Source organism: Nicotiana tabacum, chromosome 3 (genome assembly GCF_000715075.1).
Source record: "Nicotiana tabacum cultivar K326 chromosome 3, ASM71507v2, whole genome shotgun sequence".
Taxonomy (NCBI): Eukaryota; Viridiplantae; Streptophyta; class Magnoliopsida; order Solanales; family Solanaceae; genus Nicotiana; species Nicotiana tabacum.
The window spans coordinates 5,088,760-5,110,593 of NC_134082.1; the positions used below are offsets into that span (position 1 = coordinate 5,088,760).

The 21,834-nt window shown below is 36.1% G+C and overlaps 1 protein-coding gene across 1 annotated transcript; it reads right to left on the reverse strand.

The window, feature by feature from the left end:
- Positions 1-2,298: 2,298 nt before the first annotated feature.
- On the reverse strand, positions 2,299-18,885 carry LOC107773965 (uncharacterized). The gene is made up of 7 exons (XM_075249110.1): positions 18,673-18,885; positions 6,814-6,894; positions 6,345-6,437; positions 5,893-6,009; positions 3,822-3,893; positions 3,095-3,172; positions 2,299-2,610 (listed from the first exon to the last, which is right to left on the reverse strand). The coding sequence occupies exons 1-7, from the start codon at positions 18,859-18,861 to the stop codon at positions 2,419-2,421; spliced, it is 822 nt and encodes a 273-aa protein (XP_075105211.1). The 5' UTR covers positions 18,862-18,885; the 3' UTR covers positions 2,299-2,418.
- Positions 18,886-21,834: the final 2,949 nt, after the last annotated feature.

Here is a 21,834-nt window from a genome sequence, read left to right on the forward strand (position 1 = left end):
ATTAGCAATATTTATATTACACAATTTTATTGTCTTTATTGTTGAATATTTTAGGATAATGCCATGACACATCTCATATTTTGTATTATTTTTTTGAAAAATACCTTATATAGTTGGATCTTACTAGGATTAAAGAAATATTTTGAGCACAAGTTATATGTTTTGTGCTACGAAGATTTTACCAGGAAAAATCGAAAAAACCTGTATAACCCGAAAACCCGAGATTGAAAAACCCGAATTTTATTGGTTTAGTTTGGTCTTTAGATTTAATAACCCGACACAATTAGTTTGGTTTGGTAATTGCAAAATCCGAACCAACCTAACCTATGTACACTCCTAATCACTTGTAAATTTGGCTATTTTTAAATTTCTCCCAAGTAAGGCTCCCAATCGAGAAATTCTCTAGTCCTAGGGCTCGAATCCGAGACCTATGTGAAAAGCATCGTACCCGTCCTACCACATCTCTCGATGGCATAAAATTTTGTTAGTAGAATATAGTCTAAGGCTTCAGAGAAAGCAAATCTCAAAATTTTTGCAATATATTGCCAGAAGAGATGTGCTTTTATATATATATATATATATACACACACTTTCTCTGTCTCAAATATTTGTTGTGTTTCTTTTTTACACGCCCCTTAAGAAAATATTAAATAGGAGTGATTTTTTACTATTTTACCCTTATTTATGTTTTAAGATATAATTTTTTTATTTAATATTTATTCATAATTGAAGTATTTATAGTCTTCAAGAACAATTAATATTAAGGATAGAATTGAAAAAAGATAATTAATTTAGTTTTAAACTTCTAATATGACAAATAATTTGAGACAATTATTTTTCTAAACCACGACACATTATTTTAGCCAAGAGAGCAGAGAGTCTATATATATATATATATATATATATATATATATATATAGCCATAACAGCAAGTCATCTTCTCTTTCCAGATGGCACTCAAAATATCTACTCATTATTACTAATTCCCTATCAAATATTTCTTGAAGCAATTATGACAAATGATTGATATTTCAGCCATCATCATCATCAGACAGAGTCGTATGGACAAATAAATATGTGTTTAAATTTAGAGAAAATAGCCACATTTGTTGTTTATTTTTCGAAATTGAATAACTTTATAATCCATAAAGCATTTGATCTAATATTATCTCAGTCGTTAAAAAAAGTCTTGTTGTTGCCCTTAATGGAGATCCAACCTGAGATAAATATAAATTATAATCAAAAGATTAAAAAAATTAATATTTTTTCTCAAAATATTAGACACGTAAAATTCATTTATTTTAAGATAAAACTCTATTAATGGCAAGGGCAAAGACGAGATAATTTGTTAATGGTAATTAAGTTAAGTGGGCGGAGAGTATCCTTTAAATGGAAGGGAAATCAATTTAATATGTATATTTTTACTTTATTTTTTAGCAATTACAGTTAACAAACTGAATGGAGGTAAATATTTAATGTGATATAGCAATAAATGAAATGAGTGACCATAAGAAATCAAGATTCCACTAGAAATAAAACACGTTAGATGATTATTTTTCTATTTGTCTTAACTTTAGTGAACTGAATTACCCAATTATAATTGTAAAAATAGCACGGTATAGCTAGTTTTCGGACTGGTCATTCAAAAATAGCCAGCGTTTACGAAGTCAATGAAAAATAGTCACTATTTTGCTGCAACAGAGACCAGTCCAGCATACTGGAGTTCGGTGCACCTGTGTATGAACTCCAGCATATTATGCTGGATCGGTATACTTTGCTGACTCCAGTATAATATACTGGAGACTGGAGCACCGGTGCTCCAAACTCCAGTATATTATACTGGACAATTATACTTGCTGGAACTCCAGTATATTATGCTAGAGTTCTAGTGTACTTATGCCGGAACTCCATCATATTATGCTGGAGTTCCAGCATACTTATCCTGGAACTCCCGTATAATATGCTGGAGGGTGTATTTTCCGGGTTTTGAACAGTGTTTTCGCTCAGATTTATCTTTACATGAAAAGTGGCTAAATTTCGATTACTTTTGAAACTGGGCTATTTTTGAATAACCAGTTGTAAATCTGGCCATTTTTAAATTTCTCCCTAATTATTGTAGTTGTAAGCTCATATCAGAAGGTATCATCATCATCATCAACAACAACAACATATCCGGTGTAATCCCATATTGTGGGGTCTAGGAAGGGTAAAGTGTACGCTGACCTAACGCCTACCTTGTGGAGGCAAAGAGGCTGTTTCTGAAAGACTCAGAAGGTATCACCATTGTATGAAATAATTTCAGAAATTTTTCTTCATCTTATTGATATGCTAGTTTTATATTCATGGTTTTTCAATACAAGCATTGAGCTCTTGTCAACCTTTAAGTGAAACTAAATCAGAAGAAGATTGATACCTCAGTTAATCTTTCACAACTTTAACAACCAAACCTGTGGGTGACTCAACAGTTTTGAGATGGCCCGAACCTAGCAAATCTCGGAGATGAAATCTCATATCAAGTGGAGAGAGTCGAAGACGCTTCTTTTCCAGAGCAGCCATTGCCATCTCTTTGTATTTTCTACGGTTGAGAAAAGACATAAGCTCCTTCCTTCCCTGATATATAAATTGCAAAATGCTAGTAAATCATAGTGGATCCTAACCGAAAATGTTCGTATAGAACGCCGGGTTAAGGAAGTCATTTCCATGGAAAATATTTTCTGAAATGTTTTTTGGTATTTGGTATTTAGTCGATAAGTGAAAAGTATATTCTGAAAGAAACATATATTAAAGATTAATAATATTAGCAAATCTGAGAGCACTTTGATAATATTAATAATGACGTCAATATGATAGTTAGAGCAAGTAATATGAAGTTAAGATATTGTATGAAAAATAACTTCCGCCCATTAGTGAGGGAAGTCATTTTCCCCATTTTGATGGAAAATGTATTTTCTTTTCCTGAAAAATTACTTCATGAAAATGACTTCCTCATAAAAACATTTTCCCCCGAAAACTCGTATCAAACACGTACACCTACACAGACGATCACGAATCTAGATTCAACTTAAAATGGGAAGGAAAGAGGGACATGTCAAACCTGCGATACGCCCTTGAGAACTGATCCAATATTTGGAATAGCAAACCAATACATGTTTGGATCAATAAGTTGCCGCGTCTTGGAGGTCAAATACAAGGAAAAACAAGAACAAAAACAGCATGAGAAGATTATGCCAAAAGCTAATATACAAGAATTAATTGGGATAACAAAAGATATGCCACTTCAATGTAAGATAAGATTATGCCATATAGTTCTTTCAATACAACAGTTCTAACCCAATTAGAATCCTTTAGAAAAAGCACGTGTGCTTTACAGAGGCATGTAACAATTACAAAGGCAAAACACAAGCGCTAGTACTTAACATCTTTCACCTACGGACTTATGCTATGCCATGCCTCCCACTATGATTTTTCTTTTGAAACAATGAGCATTGAGTTAAAGCCCAAGAAGGCAGCAATAAGGGGTTTCACAAAGCTGATATAAACATAATCCTTTGCAGAAATTGGAAAGAAGTGGCCTCTTATTACTTGCGTTACATTCATAACTACGGCAATCTGATTCAAGGTTCATCCAAAGAATTCTTATTGGCACCAAGAGGAGGTGTTAATTATCAGAAGAGTTATAATCGGCATTCTAATTAGGCCGTTCTAGAAAACCAATACAAAAACAAGTCAATATTTTGGATGTTGCAGCATTAAGGGTAAAGTAAAACAAATGCTGACATCAGACAAGCAGCCCAATTTATATGAATCTGAATATAGCTTACCAGAAGTCCAGCATTAATTAAGAGGGAGATGTGTTCCTCCTTCACCTTGCCTCCCAATGACAGAAGCGAACGCTAAAGCCACCAGAAAAGAAAAAAAGAAGTAAAAATATTGTGTAAGCACAAAAATTGAGTTGTTCTAATCCCTTACATCATCAAAAAATAAAGAATCAAACATGTCAAGTGCCTCCGCTTAAGGCTACACTTATATTCTATTATCTAACAATTAAATCATAAAATAAGTGAAGACCTTACAGAGTTTCTGCTCATTTAAAGCAACAATTTTTCTTGACAAAATTGATGCAAGCTACTTTGTTCATCCATATATACCACTGAGGTTCATTTAAGGAAATCTTTTGTAGAAAATATCTTTTCCCCTTGAGGATAGAAATCACTCTTTACAAACCAAATATTGACACATCGGTGAGCAGCCTCGGATGGATACAGTACAATACTCCCTCAATTAACATTCTGATACTCTATTAAACCATGCCAGTGAATTTATTAAACCATTCCTTGGGCATACTATCAGTAAACAGTTCTACATGTTTCTATTAACGTGCATGTAGCCATGCCGTCCCTTTCTTGGCTATAGAGAAGAATAGTTTATATAATTACCTCTTAGGGCCTTCTGAAGAAAAGCCCAATGAAGTGAAAATAAATCCTTTTCTAGACAAGAGCCTGAAATTTCACACCTAATATGTCTAGATTGTTTGAACCATCGTCTCCATACACAGATGTACAACCAGAGAAAACCACAACTTCTCCATTAGCTTTGGCTTGGTTTACTTCTCATTATTTTGGGGAGAAACTCCACCTATATGAGTTACATGAATGCGAATTATAGTCGGTCCTAAGCCTGGATAAAAAGGGACGTTACCATAGGTTGACAACCAGTAAATAATAATCTAACTCTGAAGAATCTTGAGGATTCATAGGCTTCATATAGCGGACACCAACTATTTGGACTGACGTGCAGTTGATTGATACTGTTTGGGAGACAGAAGAGTGAAGCCGATCCAGGTGATTTCCCTGATTTAGTTTTTTTCAAAATTTTAGTGTTTTTCTTTTGTTGGTTTATAACCGAGATCCCAAGAGCCAATAGTGCACGGTTCAAAACTCGGTGGATAATGAGCCCTCCCCTCTACCCTTATGCACTTAAATACCAGGCTTTTGTCTGCAGCAGGGTTCGAACCCCTGACGTGCGCCTAACCTACATATCACGCATTGTGCTCCTACCACCACAGCAAAGCCCTCGGGGCAGTGTTACTTGTTACAAAGTAAAACCTAGAAAGGCATAAAACTGCATGTCAGGGATTATACATCAGCTTGCAAGCAAGAACAAACAAATCTTTTGCCGTCAAAGAGTTCAAAATATTAATTTAAAAGAATAACTCTAGTACAATTCCATCAACAATCTGAATACAGACTCACACTCTGACAACACAAAAGGTTAAGACTGGCATAAGAATAAATTGCACATAGCATATATGTATAGGCCCATATCAGAGAGGAGCATACTTTAGGAAAAACTGGATTAACATCTGTTGAAAGAATGCAACATTGCAAGGTAATTTATGTCTTTATAGCAACTGTCAAGGCCATGCCCTAAAACAGAAATTACAGAAGGTTAGCAGATCAATCAACTATCAAAAATAAAAAAATCAACATTACCAGCAAAACTGCAGCTTTAACCCAAAGCAAACATCAATACAGGAAAGGTGGAAAAAAACTGAACGGAAAGAAAAACAAAAATGATTCCATAGCTTTTGTTTGAAATTTAGCTGAAAATGCTGAAGGACTAGTAAGCAACTAGATACAACCCATGAGGTTACAAAGCATAAGGAATGAGGACAGAACCAGAGAAGAGCATGGACTTTTATTGAGAACAACATGATTTCACTAGGCAATGGATTATACAAGAATGAGAAAGTTTAGAAGGAACTTCTCCACAAAAAATCAGCAGGCCTATAGGACCTACTCAAGCTGCTGAAATATAATTGGCTTATGAGGTGCTAAGCGAAAAGGCATATAAATTTGATTCACAGTAACATGGTTTTGAGAAGATACTTACAAGTTCTTCATGTCCAATACTGGGATCTAGCTTTGAATGAATTACATGCTCCTTGAACCATTCAAAAACAGAAATGTCCTCCTTCTGCGCTTCCAATCTTTTACTGACACGTTCAATCTAAACAAGTATTCGAGGCAAACTTTATCACTAGGAAGTTCACTCTCAAACAAAACTGATGACCGATTAAAGCATCCTAGAAAAGAACATAAGCAACAGACTCTGCCAACATGATGACAATGAAATAGTTAAACATCTGGGTGGCACTGAGATGCAGGGTGCACATGTACTTAGAAATTAAAGTTTTTCTGAGAAACTACACCAGAAAATAGGCAATCATAAGAAAACAAGAAGGACAAATGCGAAATGCTCTTTTGGGGAGAGGGAAGGGAAGGGTGTATGAAGTTTTTGAAATCAAGTGATACTTTACAGAAAGTAAAAGTTAATCCACCAACCTGACTAAAGTAGTCATCCAAAAACATTATAGCATGATCGTCCTGTCCAGTACTTAATTTGAAAGTACGTATAACTCTTTCCCTCCTAAGTGACTGCGACATAGATACTCAAAACATCTCATTAGCTGTTACAGTTAGGTGCAATGCAGACAAATGAGAAACTGAAAAATGCAAGAGAGAACTTCAGAAGGTGTAAATTGAAAAGTAATTGGTCATCAAAACACAAAACGATGTCTACAAGCTATTCATGACAGACTCAATAACCAGTAAAATTTCTGCACCCACAAGATGCAATTCAACCAAATTATTTGGACCACGTTTTGCGCAAAAATAATCTTACTTAAGGGAGAGATGACTTAAAGAGCAACCTCATGATCTCAAAGAAGACAAATTTTTGAAGTTGACCAACAATTTCAGTCAATATAGCAAAATAAGTATTCTCTAAACTCTATTTTAGTCGAAGAGCTACCTCCAAGTCTCTGTCCACTTGTGTCCGGTCCTTTACACTGCTGTATATCTGTGACCGCAAAATAAAAGGCTGAATTGAAACCTGAAAACATTTTCATACTTGAAGAGTTGAGAAATTGTGGAACTCTAGAAGGTAAACTGATACGAAAACGACTTATAAAAGGTTCAAAATGCAAAAGAGTGGAATAGTAAAACAAACAGAAATATTGCATTGTTTGGAATGATATAAAATGTTCTCTAAGAAATTGATTGACCTCCTACTATCACTTACCACGGTTGTTTATCTTAAATTGCTAAAATGTTTTCACCAAGAATTTTTTTGATATAATTCACGTCTTTCAAAGTTGCAAGTCATTTTGCGTTACAACATCTCGCCTTGTACTACGTACCATTTGTTCCACCCATTATCCACCCCTCACCCTTTGCAATTACTCCTTCAAGTCCAACCAAAAAGACAAAAATGATACCATTACTATTTTGTATGTACTATATTTTTATTACATATTTCCATAGAAACAGTCAATCAGGAGCTTAACCCATAAAATTAGGACTATAAGATTCTAACATTTTACCCCTGTCAGGTCTACGCTATGATGCTAGAATTAGCTTATGAGCTTCATAAAGTCAAACTATGAAAAGGTCATTAATCGAATCAAAACATCATAATGTCGTCATATTCAATATGTCGTCATATTTTGCCTTCAGCAGACTTGCTCTATTCAATCTGGAACATGTGTAGCTCTTAGTTCCTATGATGTGTATACACCGGCTTGACGGGAGTGTTAGATATGTACATAATGTAGTCTTGTCCCACATTGGAATAAGAGTAATATGTCCTTGTATAGTATAGCTATAAATAAGGACCTCTTGTATTGTATTGAACACACAATATTAATATATCATATTTTCTCTCGTGCCTTCTCATATGGTATCAGAGCTATCGTGAGAAATTTATCACTGTGCATAAATTCCAGCGATTCCGGGAAGTGATATCAGTCAGCGGACCCTTTTTTCCGGCAATTTTTCAAAGTTGTTTTGCGTCTGCTTTGTCTCGGTCAGTGTTGCGCAAAATCCAACACTACCACAAGAGTAGTCACTGTCCGGCGACCAAACCCCAGTGAAAATCTCTGGCGGTATTGTAGCTGTCGGAAGAAACTTTTCCGGCGAAGTTCTGACGTCGCGTGGGCCACCTTGCGGCCATTTTTTGGCGACAACTCTTCAAAGATCGAATCAATTCCTACTCGAAAAGAGGATTTCATCATACCTGGCTTTCCTAACCTTACAACTCTGATAGCATCTCTGAACGGCAGGTACCCACAACCGCCGTAACAAAGGAATGAATCTATTAAGTGGGAAAGAGCTCTCGTAAGGCCTCTCTCATCCCTTGCTTATGCTGAATCGAGATTTTATTGGTCTTCTTTGGAGAGATTGTTCCCCTTGCAATTCCGAGCCTACCCATCCAGGTTACACCAAATTCCGACCACTTTTATATTTTTCCGACGTGAACAGTGATTTCAGAAGTGGACTGCCGGCCATTTTTTGAAAAAGTTTCTTCAGAACAGTTGGGTCGTCTGGTAATTCAGATCTTACCCCTACTGTTTTTATTTCATTCCAATCACTTTGAATTTTTTCCGGCTGCTACAGTATTTCTGGCGTGAACAATATTTTTCACGCAGAACAGTGTTAAGTTTCCGGCACAGAAACAGTGTCTTCTTAGCGATTTCTTCAGTTTTCCCAAAGGAGTTACTAATTTCCACTATTTCAAGTTAACCCCACTACTATTAATTGTAGCGACATGGGAACCGATACTTCGAATAGTCGGATGGTTTCTTTAGCGGATTATTTTGAGTTTCTTCAGTACAAAGCAGGTAAGCAGGCATCTTCTGAGATAGCTTCCGTTGTTCAAACAGGTAATAGCGTGACTTGTGTCTCTCAATCTTCATCTTCTGAGTCTTGGGTCATTGATTCAGGTGCATCAGATCATATTTCTGGTAACAAATCTCTTTTCACTACTATTTCGTATTCTCAATCTCTTCCAAGAGTCACAATGGCCAATGGGTCTCAAACCATGGCAACTGCAATAGGTCAAGCAAACCCAATTCCTTCCTTACCTTTAGATTCAGTTCTTTATGTCCCTAATAGTCCTTTTAATCTCATAGTTGTTAGTCGCCTAGCCAAATCACTTAAATGTGTCGTTTTATTTCTTGATGATCATGTTTTTATAGAGGAACGTAGTACAGGGAGGATCATTGGTACCAGGCGTGAATCAAATGGACTTTATTACCTTATCATTGCTAAATCACATGGACTCACATCTTGTCTTCCATCACCAACTTGTCCTGTTACTGATTCACCAGCTTTATTACATAAACGGTTGGGACATCCCAGTTTGTCAAAACTTCAGAAAATGGTACCTGGTTTATCTCACTTGTCAGCTCTAGAGTGTGAGTCATGTCAGCTCGGTAAGCATACTCTCTCTCATTTCCCTCGACGTATTGATAATCGAGCAGAGTCACCTTTTACTTTAGTCCATTCAGATGTTTGGGGTCCTAGTCGGGTCAGTTCTACATTAGGATTCCGCTACTTTGTCAGTTTCATTGATGACTATTCTAGGTGCACCTGGATATTTTTGATAAAAAATCGATCTGAGTTGTTTTCTATTTTCCAGACCTTTCACGCTGAAATTCAAAATCAATTTGGGGTTTCTATTCGCACATTTCGTAGTGATAATGCCCGAGAGTATTTGTTTTCTCCATTTCAGCAGTTTATGTTATCTTATGGGATTATTCATCAAACATCTTGTCTGTACACATCTCAACAAAATGGGGTAGCTGAAAGAAAGAATAGACATCTTATTGAAACTGCTCGTACCCTACTCATACAATCTCATGCTCCGTTGCGTTTTTGGGGGATGCAGTTCTTACATCTTGCTATCTTATTAATCGTATGTCATCTTCAGCTATCCAGAACCAAGTTCCATTCTCTGTCATGTTTCCCCACTTACCTTTGTTCTCTCTTCCACCCCGTGTCTTTGGAAGCACTTGTTTTGTCCATAACCTTACTCCAGGAACAGATAAATTAGCTCCCCGTGCTCTTAAGTGCGTATTTCTTGGTTTCTCGAGAACGCAAAAGGGGTATCGATGCTATTCAGCTGACCTCCAGCGATACCTTATGTCCGCTGATGTTACCTTTTTTGAAACTCAATCATACTTCACAGGTCCAGGTAATCACTTAAATATTTCTGAGGTACTACCAGTCTCTTCTTTTGGAGATTCAGTCACTATCTCCATCCATCTTCCTCTACATCTCTAGCTCCACCATTTATAGCTCCCGTTCCACCATCTATAGCTCCAGTTCTATCACCTATAGGTCCAATTCCTCCACATAATCCAGTTCAACCTTCTGCAGCTCCGCCACTATTGACTTATCATCGTCGTCCACGTCCAGCATCAGGCCCAGGTGATTCACGTCCTGCATCAGGTTTTGCACCTACTGCAGATTTGTCTCCTCTTAGTCAACCAATTGCACTCCGCAACGGTGTACGGTCCACACTTAATCCTAATCCTCATTATGTGGGTCTAAGTTATTATCGTTTGTCGTCGCCTCATTATGCTTTTATATCTTCTTTGTCTACTGTATCTATTCCTAAGTCTACAGGTGAGGCACTATCTCATCCTGGATGACGACGGGCTATGATTGACGAGATGTCTGCTTTACATGCGAGTGGCACTTCGGAGCTTGTTCCTTTTTCTGCAGGTAAGTCTACTGTTGGTTTCGTTGGGTTTATACAATCAAAGTCGGTCCGGATGGTCATGTTGATCGGCTTAAGGCTCGTCGTGTTGCAAAAGGATATATTCAGATTTTTGGGCTTGATTATAGTGATACTTTCTCTCCTGTGGCTAAAGTAGCATCTGTTCGTCTTTTTTTGCCCATGGTTGTTGTACGTCATTGGCCTCTTTATCAGTTAGACATTAAGAATGTTTTTCTCCACGGTGATCTTGACGAGGAAGTTTATATGGAGAAACCACTCGGTTTTGTTGCTCAGGGGGAGTTTAGTGGTTGTGTATGCAGATTGCGCAGGTGACTATATGGTTTGAAACAGTCCCCTCGAGCTTGGTTTGGTAAGTTCAGCACAATTATTCAGGAGTTCGGCATAACTCCTAGTGAGGCTGATCACTCTATGTTTTATCGGCATTCTGCTCCGAATCTGTGTATTTATCTGGTGGTTTATGTTGATGATTGTTATTACTGGCAACGATCAGAATGGTATTACATATCTGAAGAAACATCTCTTTGAGCACTTCCAAACTAAGGATCTGGGCAGTCTGAAGTATTTTCTAGGGATTGAGGTCACTCAGTCTAGCTCGGGTATTGTTATTTCACAACGGAAGTATGCCTTGGACATTCTTGAGGAGACTGGAATGATGGGTTGAAGACCTATTGACTTTCCTATGGATCAGAATGCTAAGCTTCTGCCTAGACAGGGGAGCCTCTTAGAGACCCTACGAGATATAGGAGGTTGGTTGGAAAATTGAATTACCTCACAGTGACTAGACCTGACATTTCTTTTCCGGTGAGTGTTGTAAGTCAGTTTATGGATTTTCCCTATGATAGTAACTGGGATGCAGTTGTTCATATTCTTCGGTATATAAAGCCAGTTCCAGGCAAAGGATTACTATTCGAAGATCGAGGCCACGAGCAGATTGTTGGGTACACAGATGTTGATTGGGCAGGATCATCTTTTGATAGACGATCTACATCTGGATATTGTGTTCTAGTAGAAGGTAATTTAGTCTCGTGGAAGAGCAAGAAACAGAATGTAGTTGCTCGATCTAGTGCCGAAGCCGAATATCGGGCCATGGCTATGGCAACGTGTGAGTTAGTTTGGGTCAAGCAGTTGCTCAAGGAGTTAAAGTTCGAAGAAATCAGCAGGATGGAACTAGTGTGTGATAACCAAGTTGCTCTTCATATTGCGTCAAATCCGATGTTCCATGAGAGGACTAAACACATTGAGATCGATTGTCACTTTGTCAGAGAAAAAATACTTTCAGGAGATATTGTTACAAAGTTTGTAAAGTCGAATGATCAACTAGCAGATATTTTCACTAAGTCTCTTACTGGTTCTCGTATTAGTTACATATGTAACAAGCTCGGTACATATGATGTGTATGCACCGGCTTGAGGGGGAGTGTTAGTTATGTGTAGTCTTGTCCCACATTGGAATAGGAGTAATATGTCCTTGTATAGTATAGCTATAAATAAGGACCTCTTGTATTGTATTAAACACACAATATCAATATATCATATTTTCTCAATATATCATATTTTCTCCCGTGCCTTCTCACAAACATAACTCAAACTTAGGCCTCCCGTACTAGAAAAAATCAATTTTGCATGAAACTCTATATTACTAGTACGACGTTTGGTTTCCAACATAAAACTCTTCATTACTAGTATAATTTTGTATTCTAATACAACATTTAGTACCCGACATTAAACTCCATGTAACTAACACCAGCATCACTTATGAGAGAATATATACTGTGTATTTTTGTTGGAAAGCACAAGCCCAATAAACCACCGGCCCAATTATAGCTGAAGCAGCATCTTTGTACATGTTACTCTTATATGTAATAGACACATTTTGTAGTAGCTAGCAACATTTTGCATTTACTTGATAGCCACTTCCACTTGTATATAAACAAATAGATGGTTCTGGAATAAAAAGATAGTGAGTGAAACATTTTTCATTTCCATAAGATCAGATATTTTCTCTCTCTTCGTCTCTCACTTCTCCTTCTATGATAATGGAGCTTGTACAAATAATCGAGCTCCTTTCTGCTTAACATGGTATCAGAGCCGAAAATCGGTATTAGCTCTCTTGTCCGAGTCGAGCGATGTTACCCTCAACCTTAATTTTACAAGTTTCGGTTTCACGTACAAACCCTAATATTCCAAAATTTTGGGGTTTTTTTACGGATATTGTGGTCGATTACTTCAAAGATGAAGCTTTTCTGATGTTGTCCATGGAGTTTTGACTGAACTTCAAAGCCTCGACAGTTTACCACCATTTCAGAGGAAGAGCGGTATCATCTACTCTCAATCCTATTCGTTACTGTATATATGTGATTCTGCTTTGAAGCTTTCATAGAAATATCATTTGATTTTAGAAATACTAGCTGTTATCATGACCATAGATGCTGAAACTACGTCTTAGTCCATCTACTCTAAGGGTTTTGCTACTTTTAGTCTAGATCCTTCTCACCCTTTCTATTTTCATCTGTTGGATAGTCCTAGTACTCATTTAGTTTCTCCTCCGTTTGATGGTACTGGTTTTGAGGAAAAGTATGCTTGTTCCTCTGTCTGCCAAAAATAAACTAGGCCTGATTAATGGTCGGCATGATAAACCTTCAGTAGATTCTCCCTATTATCCCTTTTGGGAAAGGTGCAATGACATGGTGATCGCTTGGATCACTAATTCTCTCTCTAGGGATATTGCTACCAGTGTATTGGGGTACGACACTGCTAGGGAAATCTGGTTAGATATAAATGAAAGATTTGGATGGTCTAATGGGTCCAAATTCATTCAGATTCAGAGGGAAATTGGAACTATCTCTCAAGGGACTTCGGATATTGCATCATATTTTACTAGGTTACGAAGTCTTTGGGATGAAATGAGTACTGCATATGTAAGCCATGTTTGTTCTTGTGGTGCCTTACCCAAGTTCATTGAAGAACTCAAGCTCTTTTGGTTCTTAGCTCGCCTTAATGAATCTTACTCTACAGTTAATAGTAACATTCTTATGATGACTCCACTCCCTACTGTTAGTAGAGCTTATTCTATGCTACAACATGATGAGAAACAGAGGAAATTTTCTCACACACCAGGCTTCTCCAATGAGTCAGTTTCTTTCTCTGCATCTTCTAGACCTTCTGGTAATCAGAAAACTTTTAATGAAAGGATTCAGTTTGAGTCAAGAAAGCCTGGGCAAGGTGTGGGAGTATCATGCAAGTATTGTAAAAAGTCAGGGCACACCATTGAGAAGTGCTACAAACTGCATAGATTCCCTCCTGATTTCAAATTCACACGGTCTAAAAGGTTGTGTTCATGCTGACACTTCATCCATTGAGCCTTCTGTTCAAGGCTCCTCTTTCCCAACCTGGGACTTCATCTACTCATGGTTTAAGCCAGGAGCAATATCAGCATCTTGTCTCTCTTCTACAACAAGCAAATATTTCTCCTGATACCAACAACAATGGTTCTTCTGGAGAAACTTTTGGCTATGCTCACTTTGCAGGTTTGTTGAAAAGCTCTGTGGTTAATTCTGTTGATTTTCATGTTTGTGCATCTTCCCAGTTAAGTGATGATACTTGGATTTTAGATTCTGGGGCTACTAACCACATGACACCTCATAAAAAATTTCTTCACAATTTAAAACCATTACCTAAGCCATTCTTAATCACTCTTCCTAATAGATATAAAGTCAAAGTTGTCTCAGCTGGCTCTTTACACCTTAGGGCTGACATAACCTTACATAATGTTCTTCTTGTGCCTTTTTTTCAACTTAACTTGATCTCAATATATCAACTTCTTCTTCAACTTAATTGTTTTGCAATACTCACCATTTCTAATTGCTATTTAGAGGGCCCTTCTCTAAAGAGGCCACTGGAAATTGGTAAAGCTACTAATGGTCTGTATTTTCTCCACTTTGATGATACTGCTCCATCATATATGTCAGTCCCATCTGCTGCTTATAATGTTTCTGATTTTACTGCATCTTCTTCCTCTGTTTTTACTAATCAGTCTTGTAATGTTTCTACTTCTGCACTTAATCTTGTAACTCCCCTTCCCCTTACTCCCCACTGTAATTCAATTTCTAGTATCAATAAAACTAATCTGTTTTGGCACCAGAGACTAGGTCACATACCTTTTGCTAGAATGAAGTCTATTCCATTTGTTTCTAGCAAGGTTTCTTCTAAATAATCTTTTGTTTGCTCTATTTGTCCTATGGCTAAGCAACAAATATTACTATTTCCTGCTAGCTCCATCCACACATCTGCTCCTTTCCAATTAGTACACATGGACATTTGGGGACCCTACAACACTAATACCTATGATAGTTCAAATATTTCTTAAATTTATAGATGATTTTACAAGAGTCACCTGGACCCATCTACTCTCATGCAAGGGTAATGCTTTATCTATTATTAAAGCTTTTACTTCTATGGTAATCACACAATTCCACACTTCAGTTCAAAGTTTTAGATCTATAATGCTTTTGAACTTGGTACTAGTTCTGAGGCCAAATCCTTTTTCTTTTCCCAAGGTATTATACACCATACCACTATTCCACATACCCCACAGCAAAATGGGGTTGTAGAGAGAAAACATAAGCACTTACTGGAAACATCTCGAGCTTTGTTGTTTCAATCTAACTTACCCTCCAAATATTGGGGTGATTGTGTCTTAACTGCTACTTACCTTGTCAATAAATTTCCTTCTATTGTTTTGAATAACATCTCACCTTATGAAAAACTTCATGGTCCTCCTCCTTCCTATGATCATCTTTAAGTCCTTTGGTTGCTTATGTTTTGCCACCTCACCTAAGCTTGAGAGGGATAAATTCCAATCTAGGGCCATTTCTTGCATCTTTCTTGGTTATCCTTGTGAAAAGAAAGGATACAAACTCTTGAATTTATCCACTCATTCCATTTTTTACTCTAGGGATGTTGTACTTCATGAGTTTGTCTTTCCTTATGCTTCCCCTTCTTCTCCTATTTTCACAGTTCCATCTTCTGATTTTGTTGACACTCCTTCTCCCACCTTTTCTGCCCCATTAGTCTCCATTTCCTCCTCTTCCCCAATTTCTGCCCCTATCTCTACTCCTCTTCCTGATCTTTCCTCTTCTGCTGCACCTTGTGCTCCTCCACCTCTTAGGAAGTCACTTAGGGTGAGTAATCCACCTCCCTATCTTTCCGATTATGTCTGTTACAATGTTTAGTCTTCTGCCCCTCCTAATTCTAAGTTATCCACTGCTAAACTGCACTTGCATGAGCCTCAGTTTTACTAATAGGTTGCTTCCCATCCTGCTTGGCAAGAGGCAATGCTAAAGGAACTTGAAGCTCTTGAGGCTAATTACACTTGGGACATAGTCCCTCTTCCTCCCAACAAGAAGCTCATTCCTTGCAAATGGGTATATAAAATCAAGCAGAAGTCTGATAGTTCTGTTGAGAGGTACAAGGCTAGGTTGGTGATTAGAGGGGATACTCAAAAAGAGCACATTGACTACAATGAGACTTTTTCCCCTGTAGTTAAGTTCACTACCATTAAATGCCTCCTCTCCCTTGCTGCCAAGAAGGATTGGACAGTCTACCAACTAGATGTAAATAATGCTTTTCTCCACGGGGATCTTAATGAAGAGGTATACATGAAAATTCTCCCTGGCTTGCAAGTTTCTACTTCTTCTACACAGTCTTCCTCTACTTCTCCTCTAGTTTGCAAGCTCAAGAAGTTTTTGTATGGCCTCAAGCAGGCTTCTAAACAATGGTTCTCTAAATTGTCTGAAGCTCTGCTCTCTAGAGGCTACATTTCAAGCAACAATGATTATTCCTTATTCACAAAATCTGTTGTTGCCTTGTTGGGTCTCTCACTGTGCTGGTTGTATATGTTGATAACATTTTGTTAGCCGGGGACAACATTTCTGAGTTGGACAGTGTCAAAGCCTTCCTAGATGCACAATTTAAGATTAAAGATTTGGGTTCCATTCATTACTTCTTGGGTTTGGAGGTCACTTACACTTCTCAGGGATTTGTCATGAGCCAACAAAATTCATTACTTCTGAATTTTAGTGTCAAAATTTCTCCTCAGTGTTGACACCTCTTGATTCTTCCATCAAATTGGTTGCTGACATGGGAAAGCCACTCTCTAATCCCAGCACTTATCGGAGGATCATTGGGAAGTTGAATTTTCTTCAACATTCCCGGCTGATATTGCATTTTCTGTGCAACACCTTAGCCAGTTCTTGCAAGCGACTCAAATTCCTCATATATTGGCTACTATCCATGTCCTTAGGTATCTGTCTGTTGTTCCTGATCTTGGGATATTTCTCTCCAATTCTTCTGATTGTTCTCTTATGGCCTATGTTGATTCTGACTGGGTTGCTTGTGCCCAGTCTCGGAGGTCTGTCACTGGTTATTACATCACACTTGGTGGTTGTCCTATATCTTGGAAGAGTAAGAAGCAGCCCGCCATTTCATTATCATTTCATTATCTTCTACTGAGGCAGAATACCGCGCTTTGCGCATGGTTGTGGCTGAAATTTCTTGGCTGATTAGGATTCTAGCTGATCTTAGGATGTTGATATCCTCTCGTGTCCCTGTTTATTGTGACAATCAGGCAGCACTTCATATTACTCGGAATCCAGTTTTTCATGAGCGTACAAAATACATCAAGATTGATTGCCATTATGTGCACGACAATCTGCATTCTGGCCTGGTTTCACTTCATTTTGTTCCCAGTTCTGAATAGGCGGCTGACATATTAACCAAGTCTCTACCAGGCCCCTCCATCATTATCTGTTTGGCAAGCTTGGTGTGCTCTCACCCTCAAGCTTGAGGGGGGTGTTGGATAGCACAGGCCCAATAAACCACCGGCCCAATTATAGCTGAAGCAACATCTTTGTACATGTTATACTTTTATGTGTAATACACATTTTGTAGTAGCTAGTCACATTTTGCATTTACTTGATAGCCACTTCCACTTGTATATAAACAAATAGACGGTTCTGGAATAAAAAGATAGTGAGTGAGACATTTTTCATTTCAATAAGATGAGATATTTTCTCTCTCTTCGTCTCTCACTTCTCCTTCTTTGATAATGGAGCTTGTACAATAATCGAGCTCCTCTCCGCTTAACTTTTATGGGGATAAAGTATGTGGAATAAGAATATGTGTATTAACAACGCATAGATAAGAGCACCTAAAATGACAAAAATGTCTTTTAAAAACAACCCGACTTGGGTTAGAGTTAAAAATAATAAAATTTTTGGTAATAAGAATAAAGCCATAATAATAATATAAAGCAATTCTTATTAATAATTTTTATTTTCAAAAATGTTTAAACTAAAACTTGTACAACTCTGAATATTAATTAGTAAATCTAATTTCTGCATAATCCTGTACGGCCCGTTTTACTGGCTATAATATTTCCATGCACCCATATTATAGTATTTTGATTAATGGAGTATTCTTAAGCACCCTTCGGTATTTCAAATACTCCCTCCGTACCAATTTATGTGAACCCGGTTGACTAATCACGGAGTTTAAGAAAAAGTAAAGACATTTAGAATTTGTGGTCCTAAACAAGTCAGAAAAGGGTCCAGGGTATTTATGTGGTTATAAAAGCTTCTCATTAAGGGTAGAATTGGAAGTTTAAGCTAAATTATTTTCAAATTTAGAAATTGATCATTCTTTTTGGAACGGACCAAAATGAAAATAGGTTCACATAAACTGGAACAGAATGAGTAGTATTTATAGTTCTAACTGTTTCTTAACTACTAATTATCTACTGCATAACAAATCTATGTATAATAAATAGTTCGTGAACCAATTCATGGTATTAGGATTATTCACTGCACAACAACCCCTTATTATACAACAACAGTGACAATTATGCATCAGTCCTAAACAAATTGAGGTCGGCTATACACATTTCTCTATTCAAATTAATCGCAGGCCAACATTATACAATCTCTCTCTAATATAATTCTTTCTAAATAGTTTGTGAACTATTTCAGTAATTCTATCCATAATTATAAAAATGACAATGAAAAAAAAACAAAAAAAAAGTAAAAAAATGGACCTTTTCAATGTGGGGAAACTGAGCACACATCATGCGAAGAGCTACTAGTGTATCACTGAAGTTGAAATTTTCCTCCATTGTAAGAAACTGTGCATCGTTAAGCTCTAATTCGGGCTCGGGCTCGGATTCGGGTTCGGGCTCGTCGTCGCGTTGGCGTTTTCGGCTTGTTGATGGGCTCGTGTTCTCCATTGTTTTGTGTATGACAATTTTTTCCGTTTTTTCCTTTTTGATATGAGGAGGCGGCGTGCCGCTTTGTAATATTAAATGACAAATATACCCCTTTACTTATACTTCCTCTGTCCCGAAAGATTCATTTTTTTTAGTTTGTCCAAAAAAAAAATATTTTAATATTTAAAAATAATTTAACTTTAAAATTTTTTTACACTTATTAAAATAAATTATACCCACAGAAAGAACTAAAGCTTATTTTAGACCGCAAACAAAAATCTTTTTTTCCTTTTTTAAGCTCCGTGCCTAATCAAATTTCGTGCTTATTTTTCTTTCTTAAACTCTGTCTAATATGAAATATTTCAATTTTGATTTTACATTCAACATATTACAGGGTCACTCGTAGACGTGTCATGACGAAAGAGGGAATCAGCATATCATAAAGTAAAAATTAAGGGAGTAAGAATAATTCCGATAGAAGGATTTGCGTGCAACGGAGATTCCAATTCCGTGTATCCGGTTAAGCAAGCCCTGTCCGCTAACCCCCTTTATTATAAGACAGGGCCCTCACGTCCTTTCTTAAGAGATGGAGCAATCGTCACTTGACAACTCAAATCTGACCGGTACAACCCGCGTGTTTGCCTACTTGTCATGCATCGCATATTCCAAAAGTATTAATTACCAATTGGTTCACCATACCTCGACCCAGCATCACACATTCTCGACTGCTGACTTTTCTCAATAGTGTGTTATCGATGCCAAGCTAGAAATGATTTTTGACTATGATTTAAGAATCACCCTTCATTATACTTTAGGTTAAAGCTCCCTTAAGATAACGGTAATATGAAACAACTTATGAATATTTAACAAACATTTCATATGTTTGATGCCTATTTCTTTTTTATCCTCTCCGCTATATCTTGTAATGAATTCAACTTTCCATCTTTTAACAAGTATTAGTATTAGTATCCGCGCGATGCGCGGATAATTAAAAAGAATGACCTACACCATAAAATTTAATATGTTAGTGTTAATACCATCTTTACAACCAAACATTAAAAATATTTTAAGATTTCAGTAAAACTTTTATTCCATCTCCTAATAAATGTTCCATAAAAATAATGATACTATACAATTTGTTTTATATGAATGTTCCACAAAAAATAATGATGTTATACAATTTGCTTGATATGTAGCACGTGCCTAAGGGAACATTTTTGTAGCAAATGCTCATGACATATTGCAGTGCATTTTTCAGAAGTTGTCCTCTGTATTGAGGTTTATCACTACAAAAAGAAATTTAAGTTAGTAAGGCGCATAAGTTGAAGAAAATATATCATAACTCGAAAAAAATAACATGTAAAAAGAGTATGCACCTTTTCATCTTGAATAATTAATTCAATTAAATTAGAATTTTTTGGTTTCTCGCGGTCTGGAATGTGCTATAATCTAACAACACGACCCTTCAAATTCCAACTCATTTTGGACATTAATATTTCGCTGATATAGTTATAGTTTGGAGCTATACTTTGCAGAAGTTTATGTGGAAGCTAAACCCTAAGTAATGTAGAGAAGCCAAACCTAAGCAAAAGTTATTTAAATAAAGATTTCTAAGGAAAGACAATCTAGTAAATAAATTTTTAAGTGTAAGAAATCCTAATATTTAAAAAGGTATGTGTAAATCAATTTGTATGAGTGAGTGCGCAAAAAATGATACGGAACTTCATTTTTTAGCTTTTGGCTTATTTTAGTTTTCAACGTTTTTTTTTTGTGGTTAATTAAAATTTGTTAATCACCAAGCCTTAATTTTCTTGTCTTTTTCCTTTGTCCTCTTGTTCATTTTTCAATATTATTTCCTTTAATATAATATAGATGTAAGATACAAAACGTTCTTAAAAAAGAATACCTACAATAACTGAATTATACACAAAATTTAATTAAAGATATCTATAATAATGTATATTGTTCTAAATAAGGTCAGATACAAAGCTTGTACTAAATATAGAATTATTATTTCAACTTAAAATTAATGTGTAAGATACAGAACGAAATTGTAATTGATTCTTTCTAAAAAAAAGGGATATCTACCATAACTGAATTATATACAAAATTGAATTAAAGATACCTATAATTATAGTATATTGGTCTGCTTACGTCTTTCCTTTTTCTTTTTCTTTTTTTGTACGACCAAAAGATTCTACTTTGATCATAAAAAAGAGAACATTTTAGTTTAATTAATTCTTTCTTAAATTTTTCAGTCTATTTTCTTTAGTATAATATAGATGTAAACATTTATTTAATTAATTCTTTCTTAAAAAAGAATACATACCATAACTGAATTATACACAAAATTTAATTAAAGATACTTATAGTAATATATATGATACCTATATTAATGTATATTGTTCGCAAATAAGGTCAGATGCAAAGTTTGTACTAAATATAGAGTTATTATTTCAACTTTAAATTAATGTGTAAGATACAAAATAAAATTTTAATTGATTCTTTCTCGAAAAAGGATGCCTGCCATAAAAGAAATCCTTAATAGTATTATAAGTCGATGATCCTGTAGTTTTGTATGGCAAGTGTGAGTAATCATATATTGTCATGTCACAATGATCTTTTTCTTTTACTTATTTTTGGACTTTGGTCCATAACACATTTTTGAAAAGAATTTTTTCTTTCCGTTTTTATGTCAGCAAAATATTTCATACCTTTTTCTCTTACCCATATTAACCCAAAGCATTAATTTCATATTTCAACAGAATATTTGTCATATGTAATATTACTCCAAATATGGTTATATATGTTCACGGACAACTTTATTTCATATTTCATTCCCACCAAAAAATATTTAATTATTAATTAGATACAAAAGAACATCAAATAATAATTTTTTGACGAAAACCATGAACTTATATATAATATAGATATGGTAATATATGTTCACGTATAGCTCGATTTCATCTTTCTTTCCCAACAAATTTTTTATCC

Excerpts from the sequence above, each read along its gene's own strand:
- LOC107773965 (XM_075249110.1), bottom strand. The coding sequence starts at position 18,861 with ATGGAGAACACGAGCCCATCAACAAGCCGAAAACGCCAACGCGACGAC. Across the intron at positions 6,438-6,813 it reads AAGTGGACAGAGACTTGGAG|TCACTTAGGAGGGAAAGAGT; the intron begins GTAGCTCTTCGA and ends TCTATGTCGCAG. Across the intron at positions 3,894-5,892 it reads GTATTGGACATGAAGAACTT|CGTTCGCTTCTGTCATTGGG; the intron begins GTAAGTATCTTC and ends TGGTGGCTTTAG.